This window comes from Neolamprologus brichardi, chromosome 2, assembly GCF_056152115.1.
Source record: "Neolamprologus brichardi isolate AB-2024 chromosome 2, ASM5615211v1, whole genome shotgun sequence".
Taxonomy (NCBI): domain Eukaryota; kingdom Metazoa; phylum Chordata; class Actinopteri; order Cichliformes; family Cichlidae; genus Neolamprologus; species Neolamprologus brichardi.
Window position 1 is genome coordinate 18839208 of NC_142105.1, and position 19319 is coordinate 18858526.

Consider the following 19319-nt stretch of genomic DNA (forward strand, 5'->3'; position numbering starts at 1 on the left):
GTCCTGGGTTTGAGTCCAGCAATCCTTTTTTATGTGGTGTTTACATGCTTTCCCTGTGTCTGCCAGTATCCTATTCAAAGATCTGCATGGGGTTATGTTAATTTTACATTGGCCATAGGTAATAATAGATTGGTTTCTCACCCTGTGGTAGGATCCAGCCCCTCCGCTACCCTGAATTATGCTTAAAAGCCTTCAAAATGACTAAAAGCCCCAACTTACATCTTATACAATGCAAAATTCTTCATAGAACACACTGTACAGGACAAAGTTTGTTCCAAATGGGTTTTACACACTCAAACATATGCACCCACTGCAAAGACAATTCTGCTGTTTAGAGGTTCTGGCAGAGGATATTTGAAGACTTATACACATGGTTTAGTTGCTGTATCCAAGCCCCACCTAAGCTGTGCATCTTAGGTGGCATAAGTGAACTAGATATGGAAGCAGATACATCACATATACTCCTTACTTCCTTATGCATCACTGAGAAAACACAGTTTCTGTATTAATCAAATCAATATAGAATTTTATTTCTAGATCACATTAGTCTGGAGAGAATGTCTGCCTCCAAAAAACCAACTGGGTGAATTTGTTTCTCTCTGGTCCCCACTGATCAATTCCATTATTCAGTGAGGGTGGTTGACTGTCGACTGTAGCCCTGTTTCCTTGTATGCCTTATAGGCAGATGAGGGTGGTCTCTGGGACTCAGGATATTCTCTAAATAAAGGACGGCAATTTATATTTTCTCTATAATATTTACTTTGATTCATAATTCATAAAAATCCCAGTAAATTGTAAACAGGTTCTTGATAGAACCCCTCAATTCATCCACTGCCTGAAAAATAACTTCCAAGTCAGCTTCCTCCTGATTGGCCGTCTCCCATAATATGGTTTGAACAGCTGGAGGTGGACCTTCTGTCGTGCCCTTAAAAACAATTCAAATTAGGGTCAAACACACATTTATTAGAAAGGACAATTAAACACAAGTGCTCATGTTCATAGCTTGTTGCCTCATTTCTCAATGATGATAGTATCCTATAATCCTCTGCCCCATGTGTGCATGCATCATGCATTGTAAACAGTAGAAAGCTACTTTTGGCTGCTTCCTTGTTGCATGGGGTCATCACAGCTGTGCATGATCGACTTGGCAGTTATCAAGCCGGATGGCCTTCCTGACATAAATCAAAGGGGATTTGGATCTGCAGCAATCTTTATCCGACCAAGCGACTAAACCACGACACTGTGCATGCATTTATGTAAACAGTGACCACAAGAAATTAAAATCCAAGAAGCAAGCTGTCACACCACATTTAAATATTGGCAGTCTTTATTTCAACAAGACTAAAAATGTTGTTTAATATACATTTTCTCTTACACTTCAACATCTATCTCATCTTGTTTTTCCATAACATTTAGGAGATACTCTGACAAGTAGAAATCTGGTGTACTTGTAGGGCCTCTTTTAGAGACATCTAAAACCGCTGATTTTTATTTACACTCCCCCCCCCCCCACTCTTTTCAGTCACTCACTCCATCCTCAGAGAGAGTCCTTTCTGTTCTTGTGGGCCAAAGGCATACATGGAAAGGTTTCAACAACAGTCCAACTTTAAAAGACTGAACTCGCTCTGTGGATTGAATGGACGTCTTCCAGCAGCTGGACCAACTCCTGCTAGCTGGAAACGTTGCTGCCCTGGCCTGCAAGCACAGACATTTTTGTCACCATCGTCAGCCTAAAACATTTCTTCCGTCTCTCCAAAAGTTGGGCTTCTTCACACATGACACGAACACGTGCACGAGCCCTTGTGGAAATGTTGGTGGAACACAAGGGAGAAAAAACAATAACCTAGAATTAAACTGGTCACCTGCAGAAGTAATGCCAAATCGAGCTGCTCAAGCACAGCTTTTTGATTTTAAATTAAGGCTTCAGCATTTCATACGGGTTGCATAGATGTTTCATCAAATCCTTCAAGGTCAGATCTTGATATGACGTCCTCGTCTGATGATTGCGGATGATAACTGATAACCTGAAGATGTCCCTTAAGCTCAAGATCAACCTGTTAATGTCAAAGCCAGACAAGATGCAAAGGAATAAACTCCCATCTAATCGCATCATCCGTGCAGACTTGCATTAAAGCTGCAAATCTTTTCATTATACTTTTACAAAAATGTATATTTCTGTCCACCTTAATCTGCACACTGAAACATTGTAGATGTTGCATTTTTGATAATGTGTAAGTTCTAAATGCATGTTTGAAATACATGGAATACATTAGTGCAGCAATGCTGCATGAGTCGGCATCGTTGTAGAGATGAGATGTCCAGGTAATGCAACTTAACAGACCCGATTATCAAATGAAAAGCTCCAAGAAAAAAAACTTACATTGTGCTTGTCAGCTGGTAACAATATACTCAAACACCTTTCAGGGAATCTGAGCAGATAGATCATAAATCATCAACAACAGCTACTTTCTTTTCTTTTCCCAAAAACAAACAGAACAAAAAAAAAAACGTAAGAAGATGCTAGTAATGTACCAAACATAAAAAAAAATGATCAGGCACCTTTCATTGCATTAATTTTGGTAGTAATTGTGAAAACACTTAACTTTGAGTTGAAATGACGAAAACCATTCAGAATGAGTCCATTTATACTGACACAGGCCATTTAACGAGGTACAGCGTATACTGTGGGACGGGGCCAGAAAAACAAAACAAAGGCCCCAAAACCTGTGCACACTGACCAGCGCGCCCCCCCTTATCTGTGCACACTGACCTCTTCCACCACCTACAACTACCAGTAAAATCCACTGTAGTACCTAATATATATCTTCATACCAAAAAAAAAAAAAAAAGCTAAAAATCTCAACACCTCCTCAACATAAAACCCTGTATTAAAATAATCTTTTCTAGATTTCCATTTGATTAAAACACTGACTTTTGTTCCTCTTGTCTTGTTTAATTAAAAAGCTCCCAAAACGTGCATGTTGCCCTCTTTTCTTTCCAAACGTTAAGACTGTATAGAGTCAGATCTTCTGTGCTGAACTGAGCTTACAGTACCAAAAAAAAAAAAAAAAGAGAAAAAAGAGGGCATTTGGGACATGTCAGCTTTGCCTTCTTGGGCGGTTTAATGGCAGGGGACATCAGCCACATATCCAACTCTATCAGACACTCAACCTCATGGTCTAGATCACATTGACTCAGTAAGCACGAGGTATGACCTTACTATTGAACTGCTTAAGCTGAAAGAAGTTCAGTGAAATACTAATGAAGAAATTTAAAGTTAAGATGCGAAAACGCTCGCAGCAAACGTACATTATGCGTGTTAGGGGCTTGCAGAGCACCCCGCAGACTCTTCCACAGAACGACGCCATCTTCAGGTCAAACATGAGCACCTGTGCTGTAAACTCTCACTGCATTTTTGAGACGAGCTGCCTCCAAAGCAAACCGAGCAAAACAACGAGTCTCAAAATGCTTCAGAATTTCTGGCCTTTGTAAAAGTATAAATGCACACAGGCACAAATATTCACAGTATGCACTTTTATAATGTGCAAAAAAATTAAAAAAAGCTTTGAATTAGTAACAAGACAGCGTCACGTGGGTTCTGTTTCTATTAGTCGTGTTTTGTGACCGATAGAAAGACCAGCCTCAGAAATTTAAAGATGTGTCCCAACACAGGCACTCAGAGTTTGACCCAATATCTTTCTTAATGCTTAGATGTCAGATGTCAGTCATTGAAGAAGGCACAAAGTTAATCATGAGATTAAACTGCCTAAGTAAGTGAAATGCTGCAAGCACAACCAAAAAGTAGCTCAGAGAGAGCTGTCGGAGGGCAGGTTTATCTGGGCGACAAAGGTGGATCTCTTGGGAAGAAAAATCATACTGCTGTACACTGATGTCTTTAACAACATACAAACAAATAGTTAATAGTGAGGTTATTGTAATATTAAGAAGTTTCTTCCCCTCCCACCCCAACGGTGGACAGTCCAATGTCCTGAAGGCAGTCTTTTTGTTTCTCTCTGACAGTTTTCCCCTTCGTGCTGTTGCTCCTGGTCGTTCTCTTCCCTCTCCCTGTCCAGCCAGTTTTATCTCAAGCGGGAAGCTAACAGGGCCAGGGCGAGCCCGCAGAGCGCCAGCGCCATGCTTCCCCGTGAGGTGACCCCAGCTGAGTTATTGCTTTGCACTGGATTAACCCGTGGTGATCCAGCCACTTCACTTCCACCCCGTTCTTTATCAGACGATGGTGGAACAGAGAAGTACATGTCGCAGTTCGGACCGTCGCAACCGCTGCCGCTCTCATCTCCGCTGCCGTCATCATCTAGGGGGCAAAAAAAGACAAGCAGGTGAGACGTGCAGCTAGGAAACAGAGTCGCAAAAGCTGTGAAGCTCATTAACCGCTCTCACCGCTCTCTGCAGTAATGTCGACGCCACTATGTGCAGCTTTGAGCCGGCTCGTCATTTCCTTCAAAACTGCTATCTGACTGCGGATGACGGTGTCTGGTTTTGTTATGTCCACGTCCACGTCCGGGTTTGATATCTGATTGGCCAGCCCGCTGCCAATGACATCTGATTCGTACCTGGTGGAATCAAGTCTGGCATTAGACTTTAATTTCAATAATTTACAAGCAACGCAGTAAAATTTAGATTCTCTCTTTGTGAAGTCTGCGCCTCTCACCTGCTTTTCGCTGTACCATTCCAGCACTCATCACCAGCTGCAATCCCCTTGCTTACACACACAGTCTCTGGCAACGTGGACCAGAACTTTTTGGCATGCTTCAATTTCTTTTTTACTTCACTTGTCTGTTTAGAACACACAAAAAGAAAAAGGTCAAAAACAATTACTCAGAGTAAATGTGATATTCACTTCTTTGCCTTCTTAGTCCTCACCAGTCGATCTAAACTGGTTCCAGCAGCAGTGGTGGGTCTTGCTTCAGGGCTATAAGGGCGGAAGCGGCTGGTGAAGGTGGACTCTTTAACAGAACGTTTGGAACGAAAGCCAGCACTTATTTTGGGTGTCCCACATCCTTGGAAAACCTGTCAGAGGAGGAACAAGAACACAGAAATGTTTTACAGATGAAGACAAAATGATTAGCCACCCTGTGAAATGTTACGTTTTGGTCAAAAATGTCCTGAGTGCTTTTTTTAACAAAAGAAGGGATTTTCAACACAGCATTTCTAAACAAACTAGTTTCTTCAGAAAGCATAAATTATTTCTATTTGCCCACAATATAAGAATTATTTCAGACAAAAACAAACAAAAGAATTGACCAGGGTCAGTGTCATTGTCCCCATGGAAAACTGAGCCATAGCACAAACCACTGCTGTAGAAAGACTCCAAGTGTCAAGAACTGGAGTGGGGAGTATCATCAAGAAATGTAAAAAGACAAATACACAACACAGAACACACCTGGCAGTGGTGGGAAGCAAAAGACTCTAGAAAGAAAAATGTTGAGAGAACAACTGCCAATACACCCGTGAATGACTTAGTCAAGTTTGAAATTGTAGTCTGAAGGAGACAATCACTATAGACCTACGCAGGAATGAGCTGCGAGGTTAGAGACCAGGAAAAACTTCTGCAGAAGACACGCCTTCAAGCCAGACTGAGGTGTGCTAAGAATGACCTGGTGACAAATAATCCACACTAGAAGAGCGTCCTTTGGTCAGAGGAGATAAAACTACAGATCTTTAGCTGCAGACACTTTGCTGATGTTTGGAGAAAGTAGTGAGTTCTACATCTCAGAGGACACTGTCCCCACAGGGGAACACGGTGGTGGGAGGATCATGATGTGGGGATGCTTCAGTGTGTCTGGAACTGGGAATCTCATCAAGGTGGAAGGAATCATGAAGAAAGAAGTTCATGTGAAGATTTTAAAAGAAAACCTCGAGCAGTCAGAAACCAACCTGGGTCTTGGTCGTCTCTTTATCTTCAAACACAACAACGACCTAAAACATGTCGCTCCTGGTGAAGAACTACCGCCAGAAGACCAAAGTGAACATTACTGACCGGCCAGTGCAAAGCCCTGAATTGAATCCCACTGAAAATGGGAGGAGCTTCAGAGATTCTCCAAAGAAGAATAAGCTGGGATTGTTCAGGAGACGCGTTTGAGACAGGCTGAAAACTACCATAAACTACTGCAGGCTGTTATCCAGCAAAAAGAGTAAACGACTGACTGTTAGCATCCAGGAGGTAATTATTTTGACCCTGGTAGTTTTTGTGAAATAATTTTGTTTCTATGTGCAAAGTAAAAATAATCTAAGCATTCAAAATAAAACAATGATGTTTGGACAAGCTGTGCTAAAAAAGTTCCTTCCTCTGCACTTGGAAGGGAGGGCTAATAATTCCATCCTCATCTCTTTTTATTTTGTTTAATTTGAAAGGCGCTGAAATGAGACTAACCTTCTGCGACACCTGCATGCTGTTCTCCTGCATGTTCATAATGGCGTCTGAAATCTTCACATCAATGGGATCCATGACAGACTCGAAATTAAAGGGACCTTCGAGCCTCTCGGCGAGACTATGCATGGCATCTGAAAACCAAAACATAACAAGTTGAAATCAACACAGAGGAAAGCAATTACACGCTCCTACCACTAGGGAGAAGCACTCGCATTAGGGTGAGACATTTTTAACCAGTGAGATGAGCCATTAGTGTAGGGCAGGATCAAGCTGCAGCACAGCAAGGGGACATATGTAACGGTGATATAGTCAGAAACCATGTTTTTGGTCACAAAAATCCATCATGGAGGATAAGAACTGTGGATGCGTGCACCACCCTGAGTGTAATGTAACTGATCTGGGTCTGTTTGTACACAGCACAAGACTGCATTCATTCCAAGGGTCACCGCATGTACAGCCCCTCCCTCCCCCTTTTCTTAAACAACCTACTAAAGAATGAGGGACATGTTTGTACATGGTTTTCAACAATAAAACCGTTCCTATGTTAAATGTTTTTCTTCCAAAGCTGAAATGCAGTTTACCTCCTTTATTTACCCCGAGTCTATCATGTCACAAATCCCATTGCCACTCTGGTTTCATGCTCACAAGGAGAATAAGGGGTGCACGCTTAGATAAGAAAGTCGATGAAACTAATGATCTTTGAAGAAATATGAGTAAGCGGCAATGAAACCAGGGGCAGGAGGCTGCATAAATATACTCTGTTGCCAAATTAAACACTTTCAGCTATTATGGTTATAAGGCGGTGTAATCACTGGCAGGTTTCTGTTAAACAGTGGCTGCTGAAGGTGCCCTTGTTCGCATGTCGTCTGCTTACCGAGGAAGTTGTTCCACTCCGTGTCCAAGTCTGCCTGGTTAGCCAAACAGCCACGCATCACATTCAGACAGTAATTCTGGCAGGGTTTCAGGGCTACTTGGCCCGAGCAGTAGGGACAGTACAACATCTTCATGGCCGCTCGCACACAGCTGGGAGAGGCATTGACCTGGAGTAGGCAGAGGGCAGTTAGTGGGCCGTTTTCATTACATCATAGCCGAAGCACTCACTCGACACCACCAGAGACACATTCTCATACTCTGAAAAAGCATGACCATTAATTGCATAAGCCAGATCCACAAAGCAGTTTAATCTAATCGCCTATGAATCACTCAGTACGGTGGAAAAACAAGTCATACCAGAACAGTCAGAGTGGTTTATGTTACCAGACAGAGAGAAAGAGAACCACAGATCAGAGATGTGCACTCAGAACCAGAGCAGGGAGGGATGGACAGGACTACAAGGAAAACAAGTCTCGTTCTCGGCTGTTAGTTTTTCTCTTTGTTAAAACTGTGCACCGTCACTTACCGCGGAAACTTTATTGGCCACGTCAGACATGAGCGCCAGGCCACGCACAAAGGTGCGCGCGGCGATAAAGGACCTCGTTAACTGGATGCGGAGCTTGCGGGGCACGTCGCCGAACGGCTGCAGCTCCTCCGTATGTTGAATGACGCACTCCATGTAGGTGTCGCTGAACTCGTACTGCACGTTGACCAGCCGGAACATCCTCTCCAAAAGGTCGGCCCAGAATTCCGACAGCATGGAGTCCAAGTTGACGGCAATGCTGCCGGTCACATAGTACTGGGTCAGGGACTGGAAGAAGTTCTTGAAAAGTTCCGAGTTCTGCACGTACATCATCCCGTATGTTTTCACAAACATGCTGTCCAGCGAGATCTCTGCGTTTTTCAAAAGCTCGCGGAAAAACTCTGTGGAGATGTGAAAGAAAGGCCGGGTTAGTCTACAGCCTGCGGGTGACAAAGAGCCAGAACAAACAGTGTCAGATTGTTTATATTTAAGTGTCTACAGGGAAGAGTTCAAGATGTCACGAAGAGAACATCTAGAGGAGTTCAGGGCTAAAGTTATGACTATCTGCCCAGTTGGACTTTTCCTGTTTTTTGTGACATTTTGAACTTACTGTTGTGTTCCTCTCTCAACATTTTAAAGGACTTTAGAGGCCCAAGTTTGCTTTCAGTACATTAAAGATTTTGCTGCCACCATTTGAAATCAGACTGACGTTACTCCACTTCACCTGTGCCCCATGTCCTGACGCTTAGAACGAGCTTAAGCATAAAATCTTTAATGAAAGGCAAAAGGAATGTGTTAGGGGACAGTTGGAGACGAGGGGGTGAGCGCGGAGCATCAGCAGAGATGTCTCTCCACATCAGTGTGCTTCAGACTGACCACCATCAATGGCATTTTTCTGTTGTCACATTCCATTTGCCTTCCTTTCTGCCAGCTTCTCTTGGACTGTCCTTCAGAGACATGTTCAATAGGATTACGGAATAATGCGACCCCACAACCACCAGCAGCAGCCCCTCCCAGCTACCGTATATGGACCTGTATGCACCCCCCTCCCACTACTATCCTACCAGCCCTGCATCTGCCTCCCTCCCCTGCTTTTACTTCATCAGTTCCTTCAGAGAGCTCTCTTCACTAGAGATGAGGAACAATGACCTACTTCATCCTGAGGAATGTCCATCACCCCCTACCACCCCCCAAATAATCCAAGCCCCTTCTCCCAGACCCCCACACCACCCTCCTTGCCCAATTTTCTTAATCTGAATAAAATGAGAATTCCACAGAGCCTCTGAAACATGTTTCACCTTCAGTCTCACACACACTCGCCCTTTTTATCCATTATCTGTGCCCCCCACCCCACACCCCTCTCACAGACCTTCTGTCCCGTTGCAGTTTCTCGGGGTGCCCACTGCGTGGCTTTGAAATGTAAAGTTCCCATGCTCTCGCAGGGGGAGTCACTAAATGCTCTCTGCTACCAGTACACACACAAACACACTCTCACACATTCACACTCACACAGAGGACCCGAGTAGTGCTGTCACTTCCACTTCAGACTGACACACTAAAAAGAAAAAATGAGATAGAGGAGGGGTAAGGGTGGCTTGGGGCGGGTTAAGTTGAGGGCTTTTTTTAAGAACTTCAAATCCCTACTGTGTCGCCAAGGATACCGGAAACACTGCAGCCCCTCCATTTACCTCGCCATCACAAGTGCACGCGCACACACAGACACACACACACACACACAGAGCCAGGGGAGAGGGCACCAAGTTCCACGCTCCATTGACAGAGATTAAAACAAAATGGTCCACCCCCACCCCTGGAATGTCATAGTAGCCACACTGACATGAAAGTCAGTGAAAGGAGACTGAAGAGGTGAAGAAGAAGAGGAGGTGGGAGAGGCATGAAGCACGAGGACAACCCTAAACTTCTCCATTTCCTTTCTACAGTTAATTAGAGGAGTAATTCCTATATGCTAAACAGATAAGCTCCATTATGTGTCTGGACAAACCCACGGGTTTTTAAGAAGGGTGTGTGAGGGGTGGTGGCACAGTGGGGGCAGGGGTGGCGGGGATACGGAGGCTCTCTGGCCCGGGCTGAGGGGTCCAAGTATGAGCAGCATTACTCAGGCATCTTGCATTGTCATTAAAAACAATTTATGACACGCAGTCGTCTGCCAACAGGCCGAGGAGCTGAACGCTCCCTCTGGATTTCCCCATTAAAAATGTACCTGTCACTCAGCCAATGGTCTGAGAGAATCTGGGTGAAAGGTTACACATGAGAGTGTCAGCTGTAGGGAAATGTAAGGAAAAGGACGACTCCTGCTCGACTATCTGTCTTTCCCTTCCTGCACGCTCCCCCCCACCTTGTCACTATTCCAACGTGCTGCAGAGAAAGCGCTAAATTACGAACAACGATCCTGGGCCCAATCCATCACAGGAACAGAGGAACTGACCGATCTCCTCCCACTTCCTCTTCCAAAAACTCCCCCCCACTAGTGTCCCTATAAACTATGCTCCTCCCAATCCCAGCCCAGGCGGTAATTGCATCCTATTTGTGCCAATTAGTCGCCGAGCTTCTCCCTTTTCTTATGGTATGGGATTCCGTCCCTCCTGCTGCTGAGCTCGGTGCTCACATGGATGTCGCTTGTATGTGTCTGGAGGCAATGGGGCCATAATCCAAGCGCTTAATTCCCAGACATGGAGTTGCTCTGCTGGACAGGGTCACTGCAGCAGGACAGGCTGAGGTCAGAATAAACACGCAGCGACGAGACACACAGAGAAAGAGAGAACTATTTCTGGCTCTGGTCTTAATTGGCCATGACTCTTCGCTCTAGGTGCATGATGAGAGCCTGCCCAATCACATACACTACTTCCTGAGTTTGTTAGTGCGCGAGCAAACGCTGCGTTCGTCTTCATGTGCAGCTGCGTTTGTGCACATGTGCGCACTCCTTGTGATGTCACGGCCGCTGCTGTCATTTCTCTGCAACAGTAAGCAGACCAATGAGCACTTCCTGTTCCCATTTCACTGGCTGTAAGCGCTTCCTTCGGTGGTGTCTTGGTGTGACAAAAGGAAATAATAGGCCGGCAACCTGAGCCCGTCACCACATTTGATGTGAGAGAGAGAGAGACAGGGCCTGGCGGTTTAGGTAGAAGAGAGCACAGCAGGGCTTTGGAAAGAGATCCCACATCTAACAGTTGAGAGACTGCAGCAACCTGCCTACAGTGATGATGAGGAGGGAGCACGCAGGGAAGAGGTTCACGGTCATCCGTAGAGCGGGGACGTTATTTTTGGGCGTTGCCAAGCTTTAGAATTTTTGCGCAAGCCAGTTGTTATGATTCCGTTACAAAAACACTTCGTGCTGAATAATAGCGGAAAAATTCCTAAACAAAACAATATTTATGCAATAGTTGATCGGTGGTGCTCTGGATGGATAAACTTGACATAAAGAGCCGAAGCCACAATTGTTCAGAAAGATTATTTTTACGAAATTGTGGTTCTGGTATCAGTTCCTCTAAAATCAAACACCGTGAACACTATTTTAATCTCAACGTTCCACTCTAAAGTTGAACCCTGTTACGGAAACAACATCTTCATTTGCTCGCACGCATCTCGGGTGTTGTTTTTAAACCTGGTTTGTGGTCGTTACCTAAACGTGACACTGACATTTCCGAAGCTGACCATTTGTTACAGGCTGTTTTTGTATTTTATGGACGAGATGATTAAACGAGAAAATAATAATTTATAGATTTCTCAGTAATAATGTTGCCACTAAGCACCAGATGAGTTGTGCAAGACAAACAGGGTGGAGGACATGCATGCGTGAGAACTGAGTGCAGTGAATCACAAGCAGCACTTGGACACAGTGAAGAGAGATGGAACGAGAAAGAGCGGCAAAGAGAGGGGTTTTTGGGAGAGTGAGGCATAAGATGGGGACAAAGGGCAGTAAGAAAGGAGAAAAAGATGGGCGGGACAGCTTGAGCAGCCACTGCATTCCAACACGTCACATTCCTCTTCACATCTGGCTGCAATACACATGCTCCCTGTTACTCACCATCCCTCGCTGCCTTTCACAGACACATAAGATCTGACCCACATGTGCACACACCAACGCAGAGTTATGCACATAACCTCCTTTAACAAGCAAGATTCCAATGCACCGGAAAACTAAAAATATTTTTTCTTCCCATGTTTTTCACTCAGCCTGTTTGGGATCCTCATCCTCCCCTCTATCCTACCATCGCAGGGCTGCAGTGGTGGCATGGTTCGGTGGTTGAAGGTATTCAGAGCTGCCCTGCTTCCTCTGTGAGTCAGCACTGTTGCATGTTCCCATGCGCTCTGGCCCTCAGCAGGGGAAACCTGATCCCAATATTTACAGGCATACACACATGTGCTCACACACAGAGGAACAGGAAGTATAGAGACGACTAAATCTGAAGATGTGTGTGGTCCGTCTGGAAGCATGCGTGCCTCTCTGGAGAAAGGGAAGCCTGTATTTCTTTTATTTCATTTTTTTACATTTCTTTCAGGGGGACGATGAGACAAGGAGCAGAGACATTGGGAGACAGGTGGACAGGCCAGAAGACACAGACTGGCTGTCTCTGCTATGAGCAGTGCGCTGGCAGGTGGGAGTGTCCATCAAAAGGGAAAAAAAAATAAAATAAATAAAAGTGTAGCACAAATGCTGCGATGAGGAAACCAAAGCCAGTCTTACAACATAACCTGAAAAGCTGCATGTGTTTGTGAGCCAGTGTGTTTGCTTACTGTCAAAGTGGTCATGCCTCTGTTTGAAGGTGGATTGTAGGCTGGTGCTAAGCTTGGAGACGGGAGCTTTGATCTCCGTGTGGCTCTGCTGGCTTAGCTTCTCCTCCATCTCCACAGTGCAGCAGGAGAAGCCCTGCGGACACACTTTCAGGGGGACTCCTGGAACAGACGAGGGAGAACGTGCGTTAAAATTCCACGTCATCTGAGAAACATGCAAGTCAACACAAATTAACTCGAGTAACAAGTCCTGATTTGAAATAAAAACATAAAACTTAGGATTAGATTATGATGCTGTTAATGTCACTGTAGCAGCAAGTAATGCAAATCAGTCATTAATTTCTTCCCTGGGATTCAGACCTTATGCTGAGAAATAACAGGTTCACCTCTCACCAAATCAAACGCACCCTGGCTGTTAAAGCCCCCTTAAATGCACTTAATTGCAGCTCAGAGGAGCCTTTAGCTGGCCGCTTTATAGAGCCCCGCTCTTATCCCGACACTCCCCTGTCTTGATGGATAGTTCAGTGCCAAAGCTTTCTCTGAGTGCTGTCCCTCCTAAACAGTGTTTAAGAGGAAACAATTAACTTTTCGCCCACACTGCAGGCAAGTGCGCTGACGTCAACCACAAGCACATGAATGGAGATAAACATATGTGCAAGCACGCTGGGCTGAGGAGTCTGAAAATGCTCTCCAAGTAATGTAAATTAGAAAGTTTTGGACTTCTTATTTCGGTGTAGGGCTGCCACAAACGATTATTTTGATAGTCGACTAGTCACCGATTATTTTTGTGATTAGTCGACTAATCAGATCATGCATCCATTGGACGTAAAACGTACAGCTTATTGCACCAGCAGCATCTGCTCTTATATAACTATCATTAGCTTACAGCTTGAAGTGTTTAAGGTATGTGCTAACTAAAAATGAAGACAAGATGATAGTTTATTAAATTTTAATGAAATCTGCAGGTTGTTTCAGTGAAGTTTAATAAACTCAGCCGTCTGCTCCTTGCTATCTAAAATATAACAGGACACCGGAGTATATTCTCGAGCATCTCACACTTCTGATAATCAGTTGTCTGCTTGACGTTTATTCAGTTGTGTAAAAACTGTAACTTTAATCTCCCATCCAAACTGATTTACTCAGGAACAAATAAAATACTACAAAAAGCCAAACGATAATATTTTTAAGTTATCTAAGTGACTTATATATCATGTTTAACCTGAGTAGCGAAAGATGGCGGTGGGATTGAATACGATTTGCCGGTGTCGTGCCAAAGTAGGTATCCCCGACAGAATTTGTTTCCCCTGTGCTGGGAGCACGCAGGAAGTACTGATGTTTTCATTTTGTGAAAAAGTGAAAAACTAGTATCGTTACATTACCATTCAGTTTGAGGGTCACAACAGAAAATTATATATTTATTGCTCACGGGGTATCAGATGGGATTATTTTAATAAATCATTAACATTTTGGCTGATAACTATTTTTATTCTCCTGTAACTTTACTATATAAAGAGCTAAATCCTCCAAAGTTTCAGGAGTAATGCCTCATAATAAGAAGTGTTTGTGAACGAAAAATCAGCAATGTGGGATACTGTTTGTCCGTGATTTACACAGGGGGAACAAATTGTGGCAGGATCAGCCTGATATTATTTGTATCCCACTATAACTTCGTTGTATAAAGAGCTAACATATCAAAAATGTCAGGAGTAGTTAGTCATTATAAGAAGTGTTTGTAAACTAAAAATTAACAATGTGGGATACTGTTTGCCCCTGATTTGGACAGTCTAGCGTGTGCTCCCGACGCAGGGGAAACAAATTCTGTCGGGGATACCTAGTTTGGCACGACACCGGGAGTCCGCTGTTCTCACCGGCTCTAATGAGCCTTGAACCCTGGCTAACTATCGAGCTAGTGGGTAACAGACATCTCCGAAAACGTCGGAGCGCTTTTGAAAATATGTGGTGTCTTGATAAACTGAGCAGATATTTGAGGTTCACACAGCTACATTCTCGCCTGAAAATATGTTACTTTATTTTGTGACCCAAAAAGAATAATAAGAGTAATATTAAAACTAACTAGCTGCCGCCATTGTTGACTACTGCGCTGAGCCGCGCTATGAATTCTGGGACACAGCTTCTTCTTCTTCTTCGGGGTTTAGTGGCAGCTGGCATCCTTGTACATGCAGTGCTGCCATCTTCAGTTTCTGTCCGTTATTACACTCTTAAATCCTACTACTTATTCCTGCGTCTTTTGGGATCTTACAAAGCTTCAAACGATGCGTCGACTATTAAATCAGTCGTCGACAATTTTAATAGTCGATGTAATCGTGACTAGTCGACTAATCGTGGCAGCCCTATTTCGGTGTGAACTGAAAGTGTATATATGCATAAGATTTCCATCAAGAGTAAGTGCCAAACGATGCCTTCTTCAAGGCTCGTTATACTAGACAAGTGGTGTTCTTCTCCCCTAGAATCTCAGCACGAACAGCTGGGGTACAAAACTGACAGACATGGCTCTGAAAGATTGACTCGATTAAAAACAAAAACAAAACAGCAGCCTGTTCATCTCTGTTAAAACCCAAATACTGTGTCTGACAAAATGCAAACTGCCAAAAGTCAGTTTACCATCCAATTAAAAGGAGGGTCAGGGGAGGACGTATGCAAGCCGCAGCTGCAATAATGTTTTGTTTTAAATGTAGCTGTTGGAATCTGGGAGAACACAGAGATCCTTTCATTGGATCCCAGCACCAGCAGCCAGTTTAGTTTTCCCCACCAGCTTGTGCTGAACACATTCCTGCTACTTGCAGGACTAGCATGTCATTCATGGACTGACGCTTTGGGATTATCAGCCACACTCATTCAAAAAAAATAAATACATAAAAATCCTGGATTAGTGTTTTCAGATTTCACCGAGTTCCCACATTACTGACACACTATTAATACTTGATACCCTCACAGTTATTCAAAAAGGTTATTATTGGTTTATACATTTTATGACAAGTTGAGACTTTTCAACATTAAAAAAAACAAACAAACAAAAAACCCAAAACCCTGTACTTCCTTTAAGTGACACTAAAAGAACCGTATGTAAACCACATCTGGCCGTTCCATTCACTAACATGTCCTGAATAAACCTGGCAAAGCTACCTTAAGCTCATCTTTTGTTCCCGTCACTTTCAGCGCTGATAATCAGTTATTATTCACTTCCTTGTGTTACTCGTTTTTGTTACACTCAGGGAAGCTGCTCTGCTGCAGTTGAGGTTCTGCCTGTTGAAACTGGTTTGATTACATTAAAATCAAAGCATATGACTGGGATTTTCCCCCCGCCTTGTGTTATCTTCAAATGTTTAATGCGTTGCTATGACAACCCTGACAATGTGGATGTGTTTCTCTGTGACATCTTGAGGCTGCTTTCATTACTGCTATAAATGTAATAGAAGGCGCCCATTGAATTCTATTAGCAAACAGGGCCCGACTTTTGGTGATATTTCTTGGCAGCACAGCATAAAAAAAATTGCAAACACACACACACACACACACACACACACACACACACACACACCAAGTTTTTCTTCAGCACAGTGAATCAAACATATCATAGTTCCCAGCATGTTTGAATAAGCACCTAGAACTTAAAAATAATGAAACTTAAGGGTCAGACGTGACTCTCAGCAGTGCAATCGTCTAAACGGGGCACCAGAGGGAGGGATGCACCCTGGCGCCATAAACTGGACGCCTCTGTCTGGGATCGAGTTCAAATAAGCCTCAACTCACCCCTTCTCCTCAAACTCATCCCCCTTGTTCCTTTAAACATATGCACCTACCTCTCACACATACCCAGGCACAGTTGGCACCCCATACCTAAACATATTCACACATCACATCACCGCTCAACACATGGCTCTTTGTATGAGGAGCCTGATTGGAGGTACGCAGACACACACAAACACACACACACACACACACACACACACACACACAGGCTGAACTTTTAGGTGAAACAACCATCCAGTCTCTCCTCGAGCAGGGCCCCCTGCTTGCCCACAGCGCAGGCGTACAATCAAAAGGGCTATATCCATGTGGAAAATAGACGTAGTTACCAAAGTACACAAATAAAAGTGAGATGGTCAATATTTCACAGGAATGTCTGTACAAATGTCACATTGTTAGCTCAAAGGATTAGGTCTCTGAAAACTGAAGAATCTTAGCTAATGCATACTTTGTGAAAACATTTTGGCAGCCAATTGCTCAAACCGCTGGGAGAGAAATGGCACCCGCTGGAACAAAAAGAGCGCGCAGCGAACACGAACAGTTAGAGCTTATAAAAATCAACATCCCACTGACATGTTTCTGCCTCACCATTGCAGGGAAAAAAGGAAAAAGCTTTGTCAGTTGATGCATCAGTCATTTCTCCACCAGCACTAGCATGAATAGTCTTTGTGCGACGAGTTGCCTGATGGAGTTCCTTTGAGGGGCCTCTGTCATCCCCTCCAGTTTCCCCAAGTACTTTAAGATGTAATAAGACACAGTGACAGAGCATTGTTCAAGTGTCACTTAGAAGAGGAAAACTGCAATTTATGGCAGGGAAAACGAGAGAGTAGCATCTTGTAAACAAACATGTGACTGTGTCGTGGCATTCATGGGCTCTTTGCTGCCTCTCTGGCCTTTCCTTTGTGGCTGTTGAGGGGGGAGCGACCACCATCCCCTTTAAATGGCTCATAAAATAAGTCACTTCCCTTTGACATTGTCCTGCCTCTCAAACTTTGTTCTCAGAGGAAGGATGGTGGGGGAGGTGAAAACGCCTTACAGACAAAAACCAGATTAGACACCTCGCCACCCCCTCTGCCTGCCATCATGTGCCCCTGAACCAGACGGACCTCAAAGTGCCCCCCGCTGCCGCCTCGCCCGCCACCACCCTGCAGGCTTAACCAGCGAGGTCAGGGGTTAACAGCGACTCCTCTGAGAGAGGTCCTGTCCTCTGACCCCTCCTCTCCCTCCCTGTCCGCTAGCCAGCACAACCACCACACACACAGTTAGTCATGCCTCAAACCCCAATCACTCCAATAATAACGCCGCCAACACACATATCCCCCCCAAACAAAAATTGTAAAAATCCTCACAAGTACAGGCAATTAAGAGACACGGAAACAGACAACATATAAAAAGGACTACTTAACGGGCACACACTACAATCGTTAAAACTGCAAAGAGAGGTGTGGAGGAGGCCACAGGGTGCAGCATGTCACAAACCATACACAGTGCTCAATACTAATTGGAGCCTAGTCATCTGTGACTGAACCATAACACCGAGCTTTCACACGACCATCAACATTTGTAAATAATTAAAATGATAAATGCAGCTTAAAGCTCATGTATATACACAAACACACACTTCAGTCCCAGTGGAATGCAAGTCGTTTGAGATGGCGAAAGCTGGGAAATCTCACTTCGAAACACCAAAAATGTGCGGGCGCCTTCCAAGTCGCTCTGATTTATGTGTGAATGCTCAATATATAAAACAAAAGATTCAAACATTCCCAGCCGAGTGAAGTACGAGAAGAAAAGAAAAGAAACGTAACACCCGTGAATGCAAAGGTTCACTATTAATTCACATATTATGCTCGGTCCTGTAAAAGGGAGAGTGCTGCTAGTCTGCTGAGCGTTACTCACACACGCTGTTGTAAATTTGCACACCCTGCAGCCATAACATTCTCTTCTTGCTTCTCACCTGTCTGCGGTGCAATTTTCCCGAGGGGGTTAAGAGATTGGTGCCATTTGTTGGGCAACTTTCTTTTCTTGCTCCACATCCTGTCAGGCACAATCACGTGAACCAAACCTGTGGCGGAGCAGGTCGACGTCACCGCTCATTTAAAAAAAGGTGTGATATTTTACGCACAAGCATGACGTTAAGGGCAGAATAAATTGTGGATTGATTTAATGAGGAGAAAGAGATGAAAGGATAAGCAAACAGCTGCGCATATCGCTTCCAAAAACATAAAATCATAGCATTCCCCCCTCCAACTCATTCCCTTCTTAGATTCTTTCCTGTTGCAACACGTTGTCAAATCAGCCCATTCTTTTTGTCTCCCTCTCTTCCTCCCTTTCATCTCCAAGAAGCCTAAAGTTGTCGTCTGTATCCGGGTTTTAAGAAATCTTTTGACTCATTCGCTCATTCGTCACTGATCCATTAGTTTTCTCAGCTAATGTAATGTTAGAAAGAATTCTAATAATTCTGCGCTTAATGCAGAACTAAATAACTCCGTACAGACTAAAAATGCTTTGCTTTTTAAGTCAGCTTTCACTAATTACTTTGGGAAGCGAGCATTTTGAAATTACACCCTCACAGCTATGCAAAATGATGGAATGAATGTTTTCTGTGCAGGGCTTAGCGATTCAGTGTCTGCCATGACATCAGTCTAGTGTTACTTTATCCCGTGATTTTTCACAGTACAGCTAGGATAAGTGCTTTTCAAGAAATTCTTTAACCAAGCCTTACTCAAACCTTGTTTACAGCTTGGAAGGGGGGGGGGGGTTATAACAAACATTCACTGCCTGCTACTCAGTACAACCGCAGACTTGCTGAAGGGCATCATGCCAGCACTAGTTCAGGGAGGGAGGGGGAAGTGTCTCTGGTTCACTTTCCACATCCACATTTTCCTTGCTCCCTTCTGAGGAGTCAACCTACTCATGTCTGCAAGGTGACCATTACGTTAAAGTAATTACTGTCCAGATATCAACTTGAAAAGTGTGCCCCCTTTTTAAGCTTAAACACCACTACCATCA

General features: G+C 44.0%; 1 protein-coding gene across 1 annotated transcript in view; it reads right to left on the bottom strand.

The window, feature by feature from the left end:
• Window positions 1-1309: 1309 nt before the first annotated feature.
• gpc4 (glypican 4) overlaps window positions 1310-19319 on the bottom strand; it is a 31891-nt gene continuing 13881 nt past the window's right edge. Inside the window, exons 2-9 of the mRNA XM_006781828.3 lie at window positions 12543-12701; window positions 7791-8188; window positions 7266-7431; window positions 6392-6522; window positions 4882-5028; window positions 4670-4794; window positions 4399-4571; window positions 1310-4312 (exon numbers count right to left, since the gene is read on the bottom strand). Coding sequence (XP_006781891.2) covers window positions 4080-4312; window positions 4399-4571; window positions 4670-4794; window positions 4882-5028; window positions 6392-6522; window positions 7266-7431; window positions 7791-8188; window positions 12543-12701 — 1532 coding nt within the window. The 3' untranslated portion in view covers window positions 1310-4079. The remainder of the gene's footprint in view (window positions 4313-4398; window positions 4572-4669; window positions 4795-4881; window positions 5029-6391; window positions 6523-7265; window positions 7432-7790; window positions 8189-12542; window positions 12702-19319) is intronic.